The sequence below is a fragment of the Ammodytes marinus genome (genome assembly GCF_949987685.1).
Source record: "Ammodytes marinus genome assembly, chromosome: 20".
Lineage (NCBI taxonomy): Eukaryota > Metazoa > Chordata > Actinopteri > Uranoscopiformes > Ammodytidae > Ammodytes > Ammodytes marinus.
In genome coordinates, this window is record NC_137224.1 from 11,940,263 (window position 1) to 11,963,055 (window position 22,793).

At 42.4% G+C, this 22,793-nt stretch overlaps 1 protein-coding gene across 1 annotated transcript; it reads right to left on the bottom strand.

Annotated features, from left to right (window-relative positions):
- Nucleotides 1-6,202: 6,202 nt before the first annotated feature.
- On the bottom strand, nt 6,203-12,073 carry LOC307266466 (uncharacterized protein). The gene is made up of 6 exons (XM_080048496.1): nt 11,818-12,073; nt 7,109-10,645; nt 6,816-7,011; nt 6,642-6,721; nt 6,463-6,560; nt 6,203-6,364 (listed from the first exon to the last, which is right to left on the bottom strand). The coding sequence occupies exons 1-6, from the start codon at nt 11,869-11,871 to the stop codon at nt 6,304-6,306; spliced, it is 4,026 nt and encodes a 1,341-aa protein (XP_079904622.1). The 5' UTR covers nt 11,872-12,073; the 3' UTR covers nt 6,203-6,303.
- Between the last annotated feature and the right edge of the window lie 10,720 nt (nt 12,074-22,793).

Genomic DNA, 22,793 nt, shown 5'->3' on the forward strand with positions numbered 1-22,793 from the left:
GGGTGATGCTTCTTGCTAATGGCGGCCTGAGACCCGATGCAGCTCTCTGGATGCCGGACGGCATGCCAATCTTCTGCAATTTCCGCAAACCGGAACAGGGCGGCTTTGATTCTAATGCCAGCACAGAGGGACACACTGTGAGTACAGGATACTGTGCTTACACACATCTGTCATTCAGGGGGCATTATACAATTCAAATTGATGATGAAAAATAATAAAAAACACATTATCCACCTTTTGTAGCACGTAAGTTGTAGCGGCCTGATGTTTCTGTGGTCTAAAATACACAAGAACAGAGGTTTTCATCAATATAAGCAGTCAATGCTTGTGCTAAGCTAACTGTTCTCATTCATAAAATAAATAAGATTAACAGATCAATCTAACCAATAAGGGTAACTGAGTTAATTTCCGAACTTTAAAACAGAAGGTGCAGTCAATATTTTTAGTACGTAGAGAATTAGAAAAGAAACGGACAAGTCAAGACAAGTTCAACATTCAAGTCTTACCACATTAGTTGCATCGGAAGCAGCAGTATCTCTCAAAGCGTCGGCTTGGGTTCTTTGTCTCGTCATCGTGGCCGGGGTCGATTTCAGCGACTCAAACCTTCCTGGCCGTGCAGAGACTGGCTTGTACTTCAGAAGCAGGGTTGTGGCTTTCGGAGGCGGCAAACGGGCCTTAGCAGCGGGTTGTGTCAAGAAAGGTTTTCGGTCACAGACGATGTTATTTGGGATGCCCGATGCCATCTGACCACCATCTGTTGTACTGGGACCATGCCCATAGAGCTTCTTCTGTGCCCCTGCATTTGTGCCCTCCACCCGTCCATCTTTGAAGCCGAGCATTTCACAGGTGGGCATTGGAGTGGAAGTCAGAGAAGGCTCCCCCCTTAGATCTAAGGTGTCATCCAGATTGAAAGTGTTTGCTTTGTTGTTGTTCACCGTGTCCATGCTTTGATGGCCCATGTTTTCCGAAAGACCGTCCGTCAAAGGCAGACCTGACTGTGAAAGATCCTTATTCTCGTGTCCATCAGCTCTGTAGGGCATTTCTACAGCTGGATTTGCTTCAAGCGTGCTCTCACTGGGTTCTATACTAACTGTTGACCCATTCTTTTTTGACAGTTCATGTGGCTGGACTTGATAATTGCCTTCTGTGGGGCTACTCGTTACATTGCAGACTTTAGGAGGAGAGGGCTTGTCGATAGTATTCTGGTGAATGTCATTTGAACTACTTTCCGACAAAGTTATTGTGCCATTCTGTGCAGGAGGAAGTTTGGTATCAAAAGTGTCATTCTGTAGGGGACCGGTAGGAGCATCAGCTTCCTTTAAATTAGCATTGCCACTGGATTCTTGAAGAGAAAGCTGATCGAAAGTGGCGTTCTGCACGTCACATGAACCACCTGCCTTTAGCGCTAAGCTACTTTGATTGGTAACAGGGGAAGTCTCAGTGGTAATATTGGAGACAGAAGTAGTCAGATCTTCATTCTCACCCTCTACTTTGGGGGTGCCTACATTAGAAGGGAGAAGATCTAGTGTGTTATTCTGAGGACAGGATATTTGAGCAGTATAGTTCAAAAGGCCAGGGGTGCTGAGATTGGAGTTTTGGTTGACGTTAAAAGTGCCATTCACAGACACAGCTGTTTTGGGGCTCGGTAATGTCACGTTAAGTATCTCTTCAGTATTGGAGGTCACCACAGGTTCATCAGGCTCCTGCGATGAACGACCACTGTTCTCTGAAACACTGCCAATAGAAATATCACGAGTAGCCTCTAAGGAAGCTTTCGTTGCGTTTTCCCCTGCACACACATTCGATGGTTCACTGAAGGACCTCACATGGGTGCCATTGCCATCGAGAGTACTTGACAGCGATTCACCTTGGATGACGTCCCGTGTGCCAGGCTCTGGCTCAATCGGTTCACTGAGCTCTGAGTGAGGCACGTCGTTTTTCAAACTCTTCTCTGGCGAAAGATCCTGCATGACCGTCATGTAGGAAAGCTCCCCTCTTGGTGACGATTCTGAATCACGTGTTATATCGAGGAGGGTAATTTCTGGGGAGTAGGGAAGCCAGCGCAGAGGATTATACATGCTGTCAGGGGGGTGAAGGTGGAATTCAGAATTGTTCTCTTTAGCAGTCAAGTGGGAGGGCTGAAGAGTGCTGTGCACAGAGCTAGCCGACGCCGTTACAGGTGTAGCAGGCACGCTGTCAGGAAAAGCGGAATCATTTTGAGTCCTGTGCATCGTGGAGTCACATGATACATCAAATAGAGTAATTTCTGGCAAGGTTTCGTCCTCCAGCAAGCGCACAGGAGCATTCATGTCACCAAATGGAAGCCCAGAATGGCTACTGGAGAAATCTGTATAACTAGTGGCAACAGTCAGATGAGACTTGTTCCCATGTTTTAAAGCCTCTGGAGTTGGACTTGTATTGCCAATGTTCAAGATTTTTATTATTGGTGTTAGAGCAGACTGTAGACCAAAGATCCATGACTTTGCCTTGATTCTATCATTGCTGTTTGTTTGAGTTGGGGTGGATGAGTCGTAGGTATCAGCGAGTGACACTTTTTCTGAGCCTGTCTGCAGGGAAGAATTTCCTACCACATCTCCAACTTGTGCCTTGAGCTTTGAAGTCCCAGCTTCAGCAACGGCTCTGGGTGGAATATTTTCACGACATTCATCATCCTCGGAATTTACCTGAATACACAAGGTTTGCACGGTTGTCTCATTGGCCATGCTATACGATTTCGATTTTCCTTACAAGCATGAATAGTTTTTTATGTTGTAAGGGATGGCCACAATAGTCAGACCTCTTAACACCTTTTTCCTCTCCAAAGTGCCACCTCAAATGCTCTTTCCGTGCAGCCTGGGATGATAAAATGGAATAAATATTTAAAAAAATTGTACTCTCACATTGTTAGATCATGTTATTAGTAAGCACACATTATTATGCAACAATTATTGCCAGCTCAGAAATCAAAATGGCTTTCAGTGGATTTTGAAGCACTAACTTAGAAATAAATACACATTTAAAACTATTTAGTTTAAAACATAACTTCATGAATTACCTAGGGGGCAAAACCCCTTTTTTTTTTTTTTTTAAAACAGACATGGAGCGTTGTAAAAGGTTTTTCACCAGAAATGATATCCAGGACCTTCCAGGATCCCAACCTGGGTGGACAACCTGGTCAACTAGCTGCTGGAAAGCAACAGGGGGCCGACATAGAGCAAATCAGAACCACTGTTTAAGCGAATGGGGGTGGGCTAATAGGGATTTTTTAAAACTCATAGATATCATTATGAAACTTTGCAAGTTGATTACTGACATTAAAACAGCAACTTTTTGTATTACAGTATTTTCCAAAAAGTTTGAATAAATATGAAAAATCATCAATATCTTACTAATGATGCTTACATTTGCATATCTGCAAAGCCCCAAAATCTAGATGTTGGACAAAAGCAGAGTCAATTTGTTTTTAAATTTTGAAAACAAAACAAGTGTCCAACTGCCTGAAGCTTTTCCTAATCACAGTTAAAATTTGATCAATAACCCATAGAAAATACATTTTTTACACAGTTTTTTCCAAGGGAAAGTCTAGCCGTTTCCTAAAATACCAGCTGGAGACTCCAAAAGGACACTTTTGGTCCATGGCACATGAAATGTAACTGTAAAAAATTGATTTTCTATGGGTTACTGATCACATTTGAACTGTGATTAGGAAAGGCTTCAGGCAGTTGGACACTTGTTTTGTTTTCAAAATTTAAAAACAAATTGACTTTGTTTTCTTCCAACATCTAGATGTTGGGGCTTTGCAGATATGCAAATGCATCATTAGTAAGATATTGATGATTTTTCATATTTATTTAAACTTTTTGTAAAATACTGTAATACAAAAAGTTTTTTTTTATGTCAGTAATCAACTGGCAAAGTTTCATAATGATAGCTATAAGTTCAAAAAATTCCCCATTAGCCCATCCCCATTCACCGCCATTCACTTAAAAGTGGTTCCGATTTGCTACGTCGGCCCGCTGTATCTTTCCAGCAGCTAGTTGACCAGGTTGTCCACCCAGGTTGTGATCGTGGAAGGTCCTAGATGTCATTTTTGGTGAACAACCTTTTACAACGCTCCATGTCCATAAAATCACTTTGCCCCCTGGGTAAATAGTAAGTTAAGCCAAACAAGTGGGTGCAAAATCACAACAAGGACCACTGATCCGTGTCAACCACTCCTGTCATGGTGGTCATATTAGAAAACATTTAACGTTAACGTTACATAGATAGAATAGCATCGCAGCTTCAGCCGGCAGAGAAGAAGCATATACTGCGCAGGTAACACATACGAATGAGTTTAACAAAACAAACAAAAAAAGACCGATGTTTACAGTAGAGACAATCGCTCATGTTAGCTTTGGAACGTTAGTCGGTAAAACATAAACACCGTTGACTTACCAATTTGGAACGCCGTTCTGTTTCAAAAGTCAGCATTCCTCAAACCTTTTCTTTTTGTCCATGCCTCAAACATATTGGATGATTCCAACCAATCACAACTTGAGGTTTCTTCTTCGTGTGCTTCACAGTACGCAGTAGAGGTAACACTGCATCTAGTGTCCCCAATAAAAACAATCCCCCTATGTCAGCCTGACATCCTACAGCAAGGCTATTCAATTAGTTTTGAATGGGGGCCGGTTGGTGGAAATTATCCAAAATGAGGGGCCAGAAAAAAATGCCTAAAATTGATGAGCATCACATCAATAGCTACATATACTGTAAAACACTACAACGACATAGGAGTGCATTTGTCTTTATTTTATCAAATAGAGTTCACCGGCTTATAAAAAAAAACCCTATTTGATTAACATAGGCTGCCTGTTGTTTAAGTGTTTAACAATCTTATTAGTTCAGGAAAACACAATAGGTTAACTCTTCAACAGCTTATCAAAATACATAGAAATAAATGTACTCTAAGTGCAACAGCTTATCAAAATACAGGTAGGCCTAGGTTTACTAAGAGTGCAACAGCATATCAAAAAACATAGAAATAAATGTAGGCTACTCTAAGTGCAACACCTTACAGTGTTCCCCCCCAAAATATGTTTGTCAAGGGGTCACTGTCCAGGGTCATGGGAGGCGCGGCGTGCCGAAAACTTTGGCTGTATTTTGCTCAAAGATGCCAATGCACAGTACAGAAACTGCTTATTTGAATACAAAAAAACTACAGACACTGACTTTACAGTTGTGCAATTTTGTTTGCTATGTGAAGGTACAAATTTTGTGCAAACATGCAAAGTTCTACTGGTGCAATATTATGCAGGCACACTAAATACAAATAATGGACCATACACTTACACTGCGGTACAATCGCGCACGCAAAGCTGCATAAACAGAGCAGCTGATAGAGAAACACTTGGAGACACATGTGCACATTTATTTACTGCAGATCGCGGCCTTTCACGCAGTTATGACCATGCAAAAGCACACATCACACGTGCTAGTACATTAATTGTGCACCACTAAAAAAAAAAACCTGGGGTCGGTCTGTAGTCAAGGCTGGCGGCCCGCGTGCCGCCTATTGAATAGCCCTGTCCTACAGTAATTCACACATTTTAGCTTCACACAGTATAATTGCAAAGCTCTTTTCCTTTTCAATATAGAATTGCACATCCTTTTCATATTATTATACTGTACATGTTCAATTTATAGTCTTTGACTTTCCTTAACCATAGGGCCTTTACTTATGTTTCTATGTTTGTGTTTCTTGTGTGGGACCACAGCAAATTCCTTGTATGTATGAAGGTGTTTCCTTTCATTTTCATCCATCTGTAGGACTAATGTCAAACTGAGATTTTTCACGTTTTCCATGAGTCTATTTCATTATCATCAACACCTGTAGGCCAACAACTGTAGAAAATACTTATCACTATCAAGTTTTGCATCATCTTTCCTCACTAATAAGTCTAGTTCAAACATAGAGGTGTCAAACAATTTCCTCATTCTTTGTCAATTTCTTGCTTTTTTATTATGCTAAGCAGATGAGATTAATATAAGCATTGTTGCCTCTTTTGTTCTAGTCTTGCGTTCAATGTCTTGTTCACTGGAGGGTATTATGAATGTGTGCTAAAAACAAAACTGCAATACTTTACCTTTTACTTTTTGTAAGAGAAAATATCACCTTTTTCTGTTAAACTTTATTACAAAAGTGAAACACAGGGCACATTATTACAGTAATTGTCATGGTAAACAATGCATCACTGTATTCATTGATAAATACACCAAAATAAAGCATTCAAATATTCACATACAGCATTACGAATCATCTCACTCTTTGGTCGTTTTTTTGAGTTTGGTCTTCAGCTCAGACATAAGTGGATTTCCAAACCTAAAGAAACATGAAAAAACAAAGAATCAGAAAATGTCTAATTACAAGATGTCTCTTTTGTTCTGAGGGTAATAACATATCCTGTGCTCTGCATTTACCCTGGACGTCCTGGTGGCATCCATTTATGTTTGGGTTGTGCTTCATCTTGTTTGGGAGTCTCACTTTTCTCCTCTGGCTTTGTCTCTGGTTCCTGTTGCTATTGTGACATTGTATTACTATACATACCTCAACAAAATTGGTGTTAAAAACATAATTAATCATATTATTTTACTGGTACCTTTGACTGGTTGTCAGGGCTATTTTCGTCCCTCACCGCCCGCTGTATCTTTCTTAAAACAGCTAATCCTGCACCAAGCCCTGAAGAAAAACGTGACAGATTATTTAAAAGTGAAGAAAAATAACTGGACATCACTCAAGGTAGTGGTTATTTCATGTGTAGTAAGTGGCTTACCAGGCAGTTTTATTCCAATGCCCAAGCCTCCTAAGGGCACACCGGCGGGGACTTTGACTGGTGGATGTATAGCAGGTGTGGGATCCAGTGAGGGCATATTTAGCAGGGAGCGGGGATCTTTAGGTGGCCTCACAAGAGGGTTTTTAACCGAAATTCGTGACTTTTGAGCAGTAAAATCGAGCGCAGATTCATCCACCTGCGGGTACAAAAACAAGTGATTGCACGCCATCTTTGTAGGCTATCAATATTGTATACTGTTTTATGGTTGAATAAGTAATTTCAAAAAATTATACCTCAATCTCATCTTCAGACTTTTTCCGCGGCTGTTCTGCCACCTCAGCCCTGTCTAGCCCAGGTAACGTATCATCTTGTGGACTAGATTGTGTAGATCCATTTCCTCCCTCTGACGAAACTTCTGAGCCACTTCTAGACCGTGCTGGTTCAGTGTGCTGGATTTCATCTGGAGACTCAGGTGCTTTTACCTCAAGAGGCTGATCTTCAATTTTTAATTTCTTAGCGCTTATTTCTCTCAGTGACTTCACATCCTCTTCTTTACTTTCCTCCCAGTTAATTGTCCTTTCTACGTCCTCAGCAGCAATATATTTCTGTGATCCAGTATCTTTCTCTGTTTTTCCTTCTTGTGATCCATCCGAATCCTGATTTACAAGTCTGACCTCTCCTGAATTGGGGTGAAATCCTGCCTCATTGATAGATTCCTCCTCCTGCAGACACGATAGCCTTGTCTCAGCCTTTTCCTCCATAGGTATATCCTGAGCTCCAGACAGAGGTTGTCGTATAATCAATTCAGACAAGTCTGCTGATTCCAACACATTATCCAAAATGTCATATATGCCTTCTATTGACCTTATGGTAGTGGATTTCAGGAGCTGCGTTTCACTGTTTTGGGTGCGCCATTCACAGAGAGATTGTTCTGAAAATCCAGATTCTGCTGTCGATGAAGACATCTTTGTGTCACTCACTGATTCAGAACCCTCTGTTTCCATGAGCTGCCATTTATCCTTCTCCATCAGAAATGATGAGATTTCATCTTGATCTTCGTTTGAAGGCTCTCTCTCCATGTCTGTTTGTGATCCAAGGTCAGGCAGTTCTTTTTGTTTTCCGGTGTCCTCTGCCATTGTCTGTATCCAAAGATCAAGGATGTCTTCCTCAATCACATCTTGGCGTTCGCTGATTGGATCTTCAGCAGAACTTCCCTCTGATTCTGTCAAATGCTGTGTTAATGTTTTAGATACGTCTTTTGGCTTGGACTCGGTTGTTATGGATTCATCAGCTGCTTCAGCGTCTGGGACTTGATTAACCATCTCCACTGCTCTATCTAACTCAGAGTCCACAATCAAAGCACACTCCATTTTGTTCCTGACTGTGGTTTGCTCCGCTGCAGTTCTCACCACTTGCAGATCTAAAATTTCCATCTCGTTATTGTCTTCTGCTGCTGCCTCCTCCTCAGCTTCAACACCTGGCGCTTCCATACTCATCCTCGAATCTTGCATTTCTACTGTGCCATGTTCAGGTAACTTGGACTCAGGCTCATCGTTCCGTTTCAGGAATTCAAAATCGGCAATCCCTTTTAGTAAACTTGTTTTCCTGCTGCTGTTTCGCTCAGAGTTTGTGGCATCTACCAACACCTGAAAGAAGCTTGTCTCCGTCATACCATGCACTTCGGCCTCAAGGAATTCTAAAGTTTCATCAGCTGCCACCTCCTCTGCTCTTACAGCTCCTGTCATCTCACGGACATCACCTTTCGTTGTCTTATACATCTCATCTGTTGAGCGAATGTCAGACTCGAACTCCTCTGCCGATTGTTCGATCTCCGCCATCATTGAGTCAATCAATAAAGTTCCTTCCTCTTCCACAAATAATAGTCCAGGTTCTTGTATTATTTTCTCAGCAAGTGGTTTCTCTGTTTCTTGTGGCGATTCAGCATTGACCATATCAAAGTCTTTCTTAAAATCTTCTGTGTTTTCTTGTTCCTCTTCCATTTGCTCCCTCACCAATAAATAGTCAGTCCCAGTGCTGTTTTGAAGGCTCTCCAGCTTTTTGCTCTCCACCCCTTCTTGTAATTGGGTGGTCTGCTGGATTTCCTCGGAATCTCCTTCTTCCAGGAACCTTTGTGTTGTATTTTCATCCGGTTGTGACTCATTGTTGTATTCAGGAACTCCCTCCTGGGTTTCCTCACATGTTGGATAATTGCGCTCCTGCAACACAACGGCCCGGCCTTCACATATCCTGAGGGGAATTTTTTTAAACTCTGTACTCTTTTCCTGTCCGGTCCCACTTTCAAGTTTTACTGCAACAGAGGTGGCTGTACATGCTATTGCCATGTAACTTTCTTTGCTGCCTTCTTCACTGGAAGGCCTCTCCCCCCCCGCTTGACCTTTATCAAAAAATGTATCATCTACTGAAGCTTCAATTTTTTCATTGGTCGCTGTGCCGTGGCGCTCAGTTTCAACATCATCGGCCTCTGTTGTTTCGGCTTGCACTTCAGGGTCCTTAGCCACATCCTCTTTCTCACCATCTGTGTATTCAGCTGTGTGCATTTCTGTTTTAGCAATTTGCAGGTTTACTTCGCTGCACTTGACATGCTCATTTAAAATGTCACCTTCTTCTTGACCGTCTTCGGTCACATTTTCGATGTGGTCCTCCTGCTCTGGCACTTCATCTATTGTCTGGTTGTTTGCAGCCTCATTCCCATACTCCTCTTCAATGACAGCACCCTGCTCCATCTCATTCTTGGTGCTCTCTTCGTCCTCAGCTTTATCACTCCTATGAGCCATCATAAGCTCTTGTCCAGCAATAATGAGCTCTTCCTCTGGCACACTGCCACTTTTGTCGTGTTGGGAATTTTGTAATTCAAAGTGCAGAGCGGTAAAGCCAGTGTCTTCCTCTATAACTCTGTTGTCACCTGAGAACTCCTCCCTTTTTAAGGACTGATTTTCAACCTCCCTTTCTCCCTTGTCAGGCTTGTTTACGTTTTCAGAGGCCAGCTTTAACTCACCATCACCGTTTTCTACTTCCTCATGGGCCATCACAGCTGTATCTGTATCTTTCCTCTGCACCCTTGACTCTTCTATGTGCATGCCACTCTCCTCCTCTAGACTCAAATGTGCGCACGATTTCATCCCAATGCCTTCTGCCTCCAATTGTTGTTCTTCATGGTGCATTTCATCGTCTTCTTCCTTCACTTGGGTCTTTGCAACGGTGTCGTACATTTTTTCACAATCATCCGATGCCAAGACCCTCTTAGTCTCCTCCTGAGCACCAGCTTTTCTTTGGCTTCCCTCTCCATCTTCTGTCATCATCAAATCACCTATAAGTCCTAGTGACCTTGTGTTCACACGCTCTTCATACTCATCATTCTCCTTTGTCTCATTTTGTCCTCCAGTGTACAACCTGACCTGATCTCTGTTGTCTCCTTGTGTGTCTTCTTTTGCTCTCTTATCTTTAGCGAAGAGCAGTTCTGCATCATAATTTCCTGCTTGGCTAAGCTTTTCCTCCTCAGTGCCCTCACCTTCCTCCGATGGTTTGCTTAGCTGGGTTTTGGACCGCAGACTTACTTCATCAGGAATCAAGTCGATTTTATTGGTGCAAGACTCCCAGGCCACAACTGTCTGAGGAAAGTTGAGCAGAGAAGGTGTCTGAAGAGGCTGTTCCTCATAGACTCCGGTTGCGCTTTCGTCACCATCTGCAACATGCCCACGGTAAGCAGGCTCACTGTCAACTGCTGATTCTTGGAGGGAGTCTTGGTCATTGCTAACGATGTTAGCTGGCTCAGCCCTGAATAATCTGTTCACAGCTCCACTTATATAGCCCTGAAAAGGAGATGGAGGCAAGGGAAGGAAAGGGAGACTTTGACTTAGTTATGTTACTGATTTATCGACATTTGTTCTCTGTACTCTCACATTTCTTCGATCATGTGTTTTGGGGATGAAGCCAATGTAAATACATCAGTCTTTATAGCCTAGCCTATACATTTGGTCTGAGGCTATGTATATGGTTGTGGAAAGGTTCCCTAGTTTCAGTTATAGCATACAAGGTTATTTTTCACAATAGCGTCCTTCCAGATTTCAACAACAGTTAGGAGGAAGGCCCTTTCCTGTTTCAACATGACAATGCCCACATACACAAAGCGAGGCCCATAAATGGCTCTCGTGAAAGATGTTGAGAGGCCGGCTCATAGCTCCAACCACAACCAACTTTGAGGTGAATCGGTGTAACTAAGTGCTGGGCAGACATCACTGTGAAATTAAGCACTAATTATAGGGAAAATGTTTGATGTTCAAAACCATCCAAAGGAAGATTCCAAATATGAGCTGCTCTCTTTAACATACACATACTGCATTTGTCTACAGGCAAGTCTGCCTCTGTGAAAAATAAACTTCCTAGCGATCAGTGGAATGATTAAAAAATATTTTCATGGTTAAAAATAATCTGCAACCAATCTAACCGTAGCCAGATTTAAAATGTTAATGTTGAATGCCAGTCACATAGTGGTGTAATGTTTGGGTGTGGACATTAACTTTTTACACAGTAATGCACATTTAAAACATCATAATGTACATTTAAAATATAAAACAATCTGATATCTCTTTTTCAGAGATATCAATAGTCTATTCAGTGTGTGTGTGTGTGTGTGTGTGTGTGTGTGTGTGTGTGTGTGTGTGTGTGTGTGTGTGTGTGTGTGTGTGTGTGTGTGTGTGTGTGTGTGTGTGTGTGTGCTTGTGTTTGTAAGAGAGAGCAATATAGCCTACATAAAACACAAAAACGTGTAGGGGGAGCGGGGAAAAGAGAGGGTATACAGGCTACTAGAGAGAGAGAGAGAGAGAGAGAGAGAGAGAGAGAGAGAGAGAGAGAGAGAGAGAGAGAGAGAGAGAGAGAGAGAGAGAAGCACAGACTCGGGGACTTAGTGTTTTTACATCCACATAACAATTGAAGCGGTTGGTTATCTTATTACAGTTTGGCTCTAAGTGATGCAGCGGCTCACCCAAACTGTCCAGAAAGTCCTCTCCGCCCTGGAAACAGGACCGTCGGGCTCCATCTTCAAACTTCCTCCTCTTTTTGTCTCTGACCGTCGGACTTAATTTCGCTCTGGATGTTATGATAAACCACACCGGACCCGTCACTTTCCCTATTCAATGTGCCAGAAACTCGAATCGCAAACTCTGATCCCAACACTTGTGCACAATGCCGCTGGTTGTCAGGGTTTAGTTCCTCGTACAGCCATATGTCCGTTGTGTTGTTATGAGGAAGAGGGTGATTAACACAGCTGAGAAGCCGATGCATCAAAGCCTACGTGATGGAGAGTTTGCGGACATGCGCGAGAGCCTCCGATAAATCCGACAAGTGTGCGTGATAGTTTGAATTGATGTGTGATACGGATGTTTGAAAATAGACGCGGTCACCCACAGCATTGGTTAGTGCAGATCCCACAAGTTACTTACAAGCATGGTTGAACAAAATGTTCAACGTTGTGTTGTTCTCGCTGAAGTGCCCTCAATTATGAGTCAATTAAACCCTAAATATATCAGTGAAAACCATTGAACATGATTGACATAAGACAGACTGAGGCAGTGGACTGTGTGCACGGGGAGGGGGATTTCCAAACTTGCACTTTATGGTCATATAAGGGACATTTGAGTGGCTCATGTGCCCCTATGGTGTGACCTTATGGCTTAAATGAAACTTTTCTTTCTACCATAGGGCACACTAGTATCAGTCCCTAATTTTTTTTCTTATATCTAAGTTTTGAGGGACGTTTGTAAGGTTGTGTGTGTAGGCCTACCTAATTCAGCCAACACTAATTTTCACTTTCATCATGCACACACACACACACACACTTTCATCATGCACACACACACACACGCACACACACACACACACACACACACACACACACACACACACACACACACACACACACACACACACACACACACACACACACACACACACACACACACACACACACACACACACACACACACACACACACACACACACACACACACACACACACACACACACACACACACACACACACACACACACACACACACACACACACACACACACACACACACGTTGGGCTTATTTTTTTTCTTTTTTGTTTGTTGCAATGCTCCTTTAAGAGTCTGTGCAAGCCACTGGACTGAGGAACTAGTCAGTATTTAGGGCTTGGTTTACTAATGATCGCATGCACCCAGACAACACTTCAATTGTAAGAATGTGAGACTGTATTTTCATGAAAGTTGAGTAGCTGTATATGGCTTTTATTGATAAAGTTAAATGGTCAAAAGTACAGTGTATGCAATAGTTGTGAAAGTTAGAATACAAAAAAACTGATTTTCTAACAAGGAATGAAAACTTTATTTATCTATTTACAACATGCTTATTTCCAGTTGTTGATACAGCCCTGCTAGCCAATGTACAACGTACTTGTTGTATAGAAGAGGAAACAAAATCTTGATTATTCAGTTAAAAAAAAGAAAGGCAGAAGTGTATTGCGAAAATGAGAACTTATTTCAGTGGTTGATCAACAACAGATACCGTAACACTCAACAGAAGAGAACAACTTTGCATGTAAAAATGGTTTGGATAATATTTTCTGATGTAGATCTAGAAAACAATAATCGAACTGACTGGATTGTTCCTGTAAAATTATTTGCACAAAAATATAAACATTTGTAAAAACATAATGGAGTTGTGGAAAAAAGTAATTGATGACAGATTAAGAATATAAGGTAATAAATAAAGACCAAAACTGTTGGAAACAAAACCACACTTACTGATCACATCAAAGACAGTTGGATAACCTAAAAGCATGAGGTTATCATTTACTATAGAGACATAAGATATATTATATGAGATGTATGAAATAGAAATAGAAAGGATTCTTGCACACATCAGGGTTTTCATGCAGAGGACATTTCCTCATTGGGCTCTGAAAGAGAGGAAATGAGAATGAGTTAAGAACATTTGGTTGCCACATTGGTATTCTTTTACTCAAGCATTAAGTTTCATGCTTATGCTCACAGTATTTATGCACTACTTTTAAACCTAATCTCTGGAACCACAGGACTGAATGGTTAGTAGCATCTTACCTGTCCAGGTTCGATAAACAGGAAACTTGAGTGACGGGTGTGTGAGCTCCACGCAGACTCTAAAAAGTGCTTTTTCGTTTTCTCTGGGACCCCTCCCCAAGTTGACTCTGTTGATGTGCAGCGCGCCTGGCTCTTCCTCTCTTTCTTTGTCACTGTCCTCATCCGCCTCTGACCTTGTTTCCTCATCCTCCTCAATGTTGTTATTCTCCCCATCCACTTTTTCATCTATGTATTGTATTCCTTCTGCGTCAGGGTCCGTGACAGCAGCTCTTGTTTCTGTAAAGCAACACCAACAACAAATGAAGACAGCACCAACACTCATACAGTGTTGTAGCCAGAAATTAAAGTTTTAACTTAGTATATCTGTAAACATTTATTATTAAAGGAATATAATGCACATTATATTTTAGATCTCAAGTTAGATGCTATACCCACGTCTTTTGAACCCCAAGCCCACAGTATTAAAAAAAGAAGAATCACATGTTAAGCTTCTTAACACAATTGTTTTCACAGACTGAAACCAAAACATCATAAAGAAGTCTCCCCTAACATTTTTAACAACAGTCGTGGGGCTAGGATGCCTGGGATTTGTAGTTGAATGCTAGAAAAAGAAATGACTAAGAGAAAAAATAGTGGAACAAAGGGTACATAGGAAAATGTCTCTAAAACAAGAAGTATGTGAATATATTTATTTATGACAAGTACTTATTGCATGTCCATTCTTCCGTCTCTGCAGCTGTTTGCCTGTCTGGCTCGGCGGGCCGCTGGACCTCTCCAGGGCGCACACACTCTTCAGCTCCCGCTGTCCATCGTCTCCTATCTCCTCTGTCTCGTTGGACACCAGCGGTGAAAGAGTGGCTCCTCCCGCCGCCCAGAGTAATTTGACCTTAGGGTGACCTCCCTTTAACAGGAGGGAGAAGACACCGACCCCTTCACTGCTCCAACAGACAGACAGCGACGGAGGGATGGAGGGAGCGACTAAAGGAATACAAGCAGAAATGTAAGTGAATGAAAAAAAGACAGATAAATTGTGATGTTTTTTTTCAGATAGTGTGGGAATGTCCGCAACGTTACACTCTAAAGATCAAGTTGTTGACAGTAAAAGAGCCTACAATGATTCATACCAACGTCAACATTTCTCCAGCGTCTCTCAATAGGCTCGAGTAGGGAACAGTGCTCCACCCTACAAATAATCCCTCCTCCTCTATCCTTTTTCTCCTGATTTGTGGCCCTTCTCTTCAGGATGGCTGTGGCCTTGAAGAGCCTGGGATGAGTCTGCATGGGGCCCCACATCTCTCCTCCCTCCACCACCTCCTCCTCTCTGTCATCCCTCTCTCCTTGCCCAAGCTTCAGCCAGGTGACTGATACGTTCGAGGGGTAGAAATCTGTGATCTCACAGCCCAGCGTAAAAGTCTGATCCCGGGAAGAGGTGGAGTGAATGATTTCGGACACACATGGACTCCTTAGGAAGCCTGTTTGTGGATAAATAGGATAGTTAACCTGTATTTTCCCATCCATAATAAAACAAATAATAAAAAAGATTAGATTTAATGTGCATTCTTCTCGTCTGTCTTACCTATGGTCTCGCGGGTGACCGGCTGCTTCAGGGCAATGTGGTGGACACTCACCCACACTTTAGTGCCTCCTTTTTCCACTTCACTCCGGGGCAGTTTGCACTGGCTGGAGGCTGAGAAGAAGCCTTCAGAATTGGGTCGAGGGGAGGAGGAGGCCTGGGAGGCAACAGGGCTCAGCTCACTCCCCTGGCAGAACCAGCGGAAGGTAATGACGTCTGGATGGAAATGGGATGCCCGGACAGTCAGACTGATGACATCTGGAAAAGAAGAATTTGCAGGGATGTAGCCGCTCATGTCAATTAGTGTTTTTGCGCATATTAATATACAGAAACATTTTAACCTTACCAGAATCATTTGGTGCCTCTGTAAGCTGGATCTCGGAAACCTCTGGTGCAGCTTAAAGATAAAGTTAACCAAAATTTCCATTATTGAAAAAGTAAAAAATCCAAGAAAAGTACAGGTAAAGAGAGTAAGAATAAAACTTTTTCTTACACAGAATTGTAAACTTCTCAGACACCCTCTCCGTCACGATCTTATCTTTGCCCGCGTAGGACACCTGGCACTTAAACACAGCGCCCTTGTGGAATGAAATCTGGGGGATGAAGGTGAGCGAGGAGGTAAGCTGTTGAGTGCCACTCCCTGATGATTGCAGAGGCCCCTGAGTGTGCAGCTTGTAGTAGCCCATCTCCCCTCTGGAGGGCAGCAAAGGACCTTTCTCTGACACTGGGGAGGTGAGAGTTAGACCGTAGGGCAGATGGATGGTGGTTAACGGGTTAGAGAGGCAGTTAAATTTAGCTTTGGAGGTTCCTGTGTATGTTTGACGATGTAAATTGTTAGCGGAATTAGGTGTAAAAGAGAAAACATGGTATGTTTTAGGAGCAGTTGCAACACAAATGAAATATATTCCAAGTGCCATCATTCACTTAAATCTGTTGATATAAAATCAATCCAATCACATTATATTCTATTTATTTAACATCTGGTTGCATCCCCTTTTATCTCCCCTTGAGTTGATTTACAGGAATATTTTGAAAGGTTCAAGTTAGATGAAGAGCTCTATACCACTCACATACTGTATACTGTAGTACATGTAATGCAAATGGAGTTACCACCACCAGCGCTTAAGCTTAGCTTTGTTTAGCACAAAGATTGAACACGGGGGAAAACAGCTGACTTTAAAACTAGCGGTGGCTGGTATTACATCTACGTTGGCTACCATCTCTACCATTGTGTCCTTGAGCAAGGCACTCCTCCCCAAAACTGCTCCAGGGGCGATGTACTATGGCTGACCCTGCGCTAGAACCGCCTCAGAAGTGGGAAACTTGAGAGGGGATATGCAAAAAGACTCATTTCAATGTGCCCTATGTACAATTGAAGTAAATGGCATATATCTTCTCATCAAATTCTTGGCAAGACAGTGAATTTACCAAAAATGTTGAATGTCAGGAAATATCCAACCCTTCTGAAAGTAATCATAGAATCACTGTATAGCCTGTTCCAACTTTTAATTAAGCTAAAATGACAAGTAAGTGAAATATTTAAAACTGAGAAATGTTGTTTATGGCTACTGCACTCCATCAAATGAAAATATCCTACATGTCTGTAGATACAATTGGTAACTCTTTGTGAACTTTGTCATCTCCCCATAGAATTAAAAGTCACTGTGACCTGTGAGTTATCAACAACATTTGGTAGCACACAGTGTGAGTTGGCGATTACTGACCAGTGAGGGATTCACCAGTAACAGCCGGTTATGTGGATGTGTGCAAGCTCTCCTACCTGTTAGGGAAGTGTCGGTGATAGGGGTGTTATTGAGGAACCATGCGGTCTGGACCCGGTCCACCCTCCTGCCCTCAATGCTCACTGTCACCCTGCCCTTATGTCCCACAATCACACGTGGAGGGAGGATGATCCCCGATACATTCAGGGACTTCTGCTTCTCTGAGAGAGGGGAGACATAAAGGAGATGACAGAAAGTGGGAAAAATGGGGAGGGTGGTAATTATTGTGCAATAATCAGAATCAGCTTTATTGACTAGAACAATCTTTGAAACAGTTCTTGGCTTTGGGTCACAAACTACTATGGTCACAAATGGACAAGGCGTCACCACTGCCTTTGTTGGAAGGGGTAGGGGTTTCCGCAGGGGGGGGGGGTGGGGTGTTGGGCCGTACTCACCGTCCCTTCTCCTCCAAGAGAAGCCAAAGCAGAGCAGGAAGACAAGCACGATAGAAATACACATCATAGCCACAGATGCTTTTGCGGCTTTAGTCAACACCGGAGCCTCGTCTGCAGGAGAAACAGAACCGGAAATTAAGGAAAGGTGTGGCAATGACAAAGCATGAATAAACAAGACGATCAAGTAGGAAAATATTTGTGCAATGATCTCCAACAATAGCAAAACAACAACTTGTTTGGTTTATTTTGAAGTTATCAGAGCTGGTTGCAAACCTGTTCCTGATGTCAAAAGGTGGCAACCATAATTGCAGTTTCTCAAATCTCTTATCATATTTGAAGTTCTTACCGCGTGGATCCAGTTCCTCTAGGTACGCTGAGCCATGGACTGGTTGCACTACACCGGGCTGATTGACTGCACAATCCACCTTCCCACCTCGCTCTCTCTGCTCAGGGCTCAAAGTATAATAGCGTCTGGTTCTGTAGGTCCCATCTGGGTTCTGCTCATTGGCAGGGGTCTCGGGGAGGTCAGTGCCATTTTGAAGCCAGGACACAGACACTTCCTCTGGGTAGAAACTCTCCACATCACAGTAAAGAGTAAGAGGATTGCCGTTGGAGCGTATGGGCACAACAGAAAGTGTAACAGAAGGGAGGTCTGTAGAGAGAGAAGAAACTATATCACGGTCTGATTGGAATTATAAGCCGTTGCCAAAAAAGTTTGCATCGCGTAACGACGGAAGGAAGAAGCTATTCTAGGTTTACGGGGGAAGAAAAAATGTGTCATTGAGTGATGTATGGGCTTTTCTTTGTTGTTGTCACTCACAGGTGATATTGAGTTGGAAATCCAACTCTTGATAGCTGCCGTTGTGTGACACTTTGCAGCCAAAGGTCACATTCTGGTCCTCGGGGGTTGGCCAAATGGTCCGGTTGCCCACTGCCATGTAGTATCCATCTGGAGTCTGTTCACCTTCATCCTGGTAGGGAGGATACATCACTTGTCCATCTCTGGTCCAGGAGAAAAAGACAGGAGGAGGGTAGAAACCATCTGCCCGGCATTTGAGCTGGCTCTGTGTTTCCAACACCACCCACTGCTGAGGGATGGAAAGAGTCGGGGGAGCTGGAAAGGGGAGAAGTAGATGATATTGAGGCAAACATGAGAGAAAAAAAAGCCTTTGTTCAGCTTTGTTTCTTCTTTTATGTTCACAAATGTTTATCTCGACAACTGAACGAAAGACATACCAAGGATACCAAATGTAATGTTACTGGACTGCAGAATAGTGGAGTTGTAGCTGACGGTGCATTCATACACCCCCTGCAGGTCGAGACTGGCCCTGAGGATGGTCAGTGAAAAGTCCCCATTGACAAAATGTCTGGTGTCCCAACTGAAGCCTTTCTTTATTCGCACCGCTTCTTCTCTGAGCGAGGCAACGTCAGAGCTGTTACTTATCCAGCTGGCTGCGATGAGAGACGGGTCTATTTTGTCCCCCTTCACAGAGAGAGGGAAGGTCACGTTGCAGGGGAGGGTTGCGTTTGTGTTTGGGCTGCCCTGTATTTCGGTTGGAGACACTGTAAGCAGAGAAAGGAAGTTTAGATGGTGAGAAAATGACTGGACATAATCTATTGATGGATGATCCTTGCGCAGAAGGGTCTGTGAGATTATTAATGAAATTTTGTCGACCTTTGGTCAAATTTAGCTTCGATATTGGATGATAAAGATGTCTGAACTTATAGGCTACTAAATTATGAATTGAAAATATATTACGGTCAAACTAAGGCGGTCTAAATGTTTATAGCCTATTTGAGTAAATAACATATTCAAGATGTCAAGCTCAATTTAAATTCTGGTTATTTATAGCATACATTACACAGTCACAGTCATTATGTGATGACACAATATTTCTCCTACAAATAATAAAAAATGCAACACAACTGTAATAAAACCCACCTTTGTTCAGTTAAACACACTCACAACTGTTGCAAACCACAGTATTACTTGATATGGTGTGACCAGTGTTAGCTAATGTTAGCAAACCTAAACAAAAAAAACTTTATAACTGACATCGATGAGTTAGTTAGCTGACTTTAGGACAATGACTACAGATAAACAGATACATATGTGTCACCAAAAAATACAACAGCAACAACAGACAAAGTAGCCTACTATTTGCCCAAGCTGATACATTGTAGGAATGTATCAGCTTGGGCCAATTGTACTTTTCAAGTTTGTTGTATTATGAGGAATCAACCTGAATGCACAGTGATACAGCGTTTTATGAAATGTTCCACCTCACATTCTTTCTTTTCACCTCAAATCGTAAATCAATGTTCTCAGTATACCTCCTTGAATCGGTGTAAATAGAAAGCCTTTCAGTCAGGTCCGGCCACCCAATCAGCTTAATTAGTAACTAGTACAATAAATACTTGCCGGAAAGTTAAGAGCCACGCAATGGAAAGCTTTCTTTAGTGTGAAGTGTTTATGCTGCACCGCTTGTCAAGTGTGATAAATAGGCAGATCATAGCAGGTTGACAGGAAGGAAAAGAACAAGAGTTTTAAGAGAAATTAGCCTACTAATGCGCAGTACTTTGGTGGGGTGTCATTATTGACGACATTGGTACATCTAGTGCAAATCATTTAAGAGTTAACATCCTACTGATCCACCAACAAAGCAACGAAGCACTAAGGAGCAAAAAGAGATCTTTTTAATTAGAATATACTCATATACTTTTCACAGATTGTAACCATGGTGATTATCCTCCTTGAATCTCCAAGAAATGATAATAAGGGTAAGGTACACAGAGTAGTGAGCCATGTAAACAGTGTTCCATGTTTTGAAATAGTTACTGGAGGTGCAGCCCTAAATAAGTGCATGTGAATATTATTGGACCTAGGGGCTGCCAGCATGGACTAGAAATATTTTCTACTGCATGAAGGAAGGATCACGTTGCAAAAGGATATCATATTGTTACATTGTACATTTAGCCTATTAGACATGCATTCTGAATCTGAATAATTACCAGATTGGCAATGTTTTGGATAATTGAGTCTGAATCAAACACCCGCAGAAATCCGAGCACTTCATTACATTAATGCTGGGTTTACACTACACGACTTTTCACGCGATTTGACAATCGCAGACAATCTTCCAATGTCTGACTGAAATCACGGGAGTCGTGCTGGAGTTGTGGCGCGCGCACACGTAATCTCAGTCGTTTGGTGTAGGCCTATGGTGGTCTTCTGACCCGGTTTCAGCCAGTCGTCTTCCCGTTCCAACATTATCAAACAGGTTTGATATTATCGTAGTAGTCTAGGGGTTGGCTCAAGCGAAATGACGTAAACACTGTCACACTCTCGCATGCACCAAGCACGACACAGGAGGAGCGGCATTAGTCGCGACCTGTGTCCGCCTGTTAAGGCACTTATTTCGGATACTTTTTCATAGAAGCCTCGGTGACAGCCGCGCAACCTGAACACTCTACCGTCAAATACAGGGTTAGGAGTTAAAGTTATTGGGGGATGAGATCAGCAAATAAAGCTGGTCAAATAACTAAAGGAAGTCCCCCACTCGGAATATTGAATTAACTTGTTTTTAATTAAATAATCACAATCGCGTTTGCGGAAATGATATTAATCTCAAAAGGAATCTAGTTGTAGTCTTGCAATATGAGACCCCTGTCTTTTCAAAATCTCACTCTGTGACTGAAAACTAATGACTAGTTGTCTTCAGGTGTGAGTTGATTGTCTTTAGATGTAAGAGGGTTTCAATCTTCAGTCTTTTCAAAGTATTTTAAAAGTCCTCTGGCATGCGAAAAATGCCAGTCCTAGTCCTAGTATAGAAAGCATAGTAAAATCACACTGCACACATAATTCTCCAAAACTGGTCATAACATACATTCTGAAGATTAACACAAATCCACACTAAATAATGCTGACACCGACATGAGTGAATGTGACTAACCTACGCCACCTACCCTTTCACACAGATTTATCTGAAAAGAATGTAAACCGCAGTCCAAGTCAAGGTTAGATAGCTCAGAATCACTATTTCCAATTTCACCTTGTCAGCTCAGACATTGTCATTAGGTGAAGCAATGACAATGCTGCCTTTTTAATGACACAATAGACTGACAACTACTCACCATGTTTTATGAGAGTCAGGAGGACAACAGAGACGAGGACTTTACCCCGCATGGTCAGACTTTTCTTGAGACCAAGTTCTTATCATCAGGCCCTTTCGCTGTCTTATATAGAGCTGCCAGGTGACAGTGGGCGGGTTTGTCCTGCCCGATGGGGAAATAAGAAATATTGTCCCAGGGCCTCAGAGGAGTGAAAGGAGGCCCTTGATATGTGTGTATCCTCTTAAATAAGCAGGCCTGAGAGGACCGATGGAGCAAGAAAGAGAAGGGGGAGATGTGCAGGGAGACACAAGTGGGCAAACTTAACATTCAGACGGGCCTCTTGCCAAGGTTTTGGGGCTACTTTACATTGGTGCAGTGTTGCCACGAACAAACAGAGAGGGTTATCCTGCTGAGCTGTGGGCAAACACTCAGGCAAGACCACAAACCTTTTTTTTTTCAAATCTGGGGAAAAGTAAGCATGGTGTTAAATTTGTGGAAGAGGATAAAACAAGGAAGATGGTTATTTTCTTCCCTGCTGTACAAGGCTGTCTTTCTTTCCAGTCAGCTCCATCTGATTAAAGTTAATATTTAGCCACATCAAGTGCTCGATGTTTAAAGGAAAAGGTGTTGTCTGTTTAACCCCCCCCCCCCAATTGAATATTCATTAACCCGATCAGTTGTTTAAATTGTTTGACTTTGACACTTCAATTGTTCCTAACAAACAATCAGTCAGTGAGAATGTGCATTTCTTATTTGGAGATCACACAGGGTATCTGTGTCCCAGAGCTGAAGTGTTGTCTCCGACGGCTTTTCCTTTCTCTTGTTCCCTCTCGGCTTTAGAAAAGAAAAGTGAGATGTAAATTGATAAATGTGTTTCATTTGGCTGTTTGTGTTTGAGTACTATGTGCTTGCTCATGGCTCTCCTCTTTCTCTCTGACACTTTATTCCTTTCATCGGTTGAAAGATTGAGTGGCCTTCAGGAAGGTCTAAACAAGAGC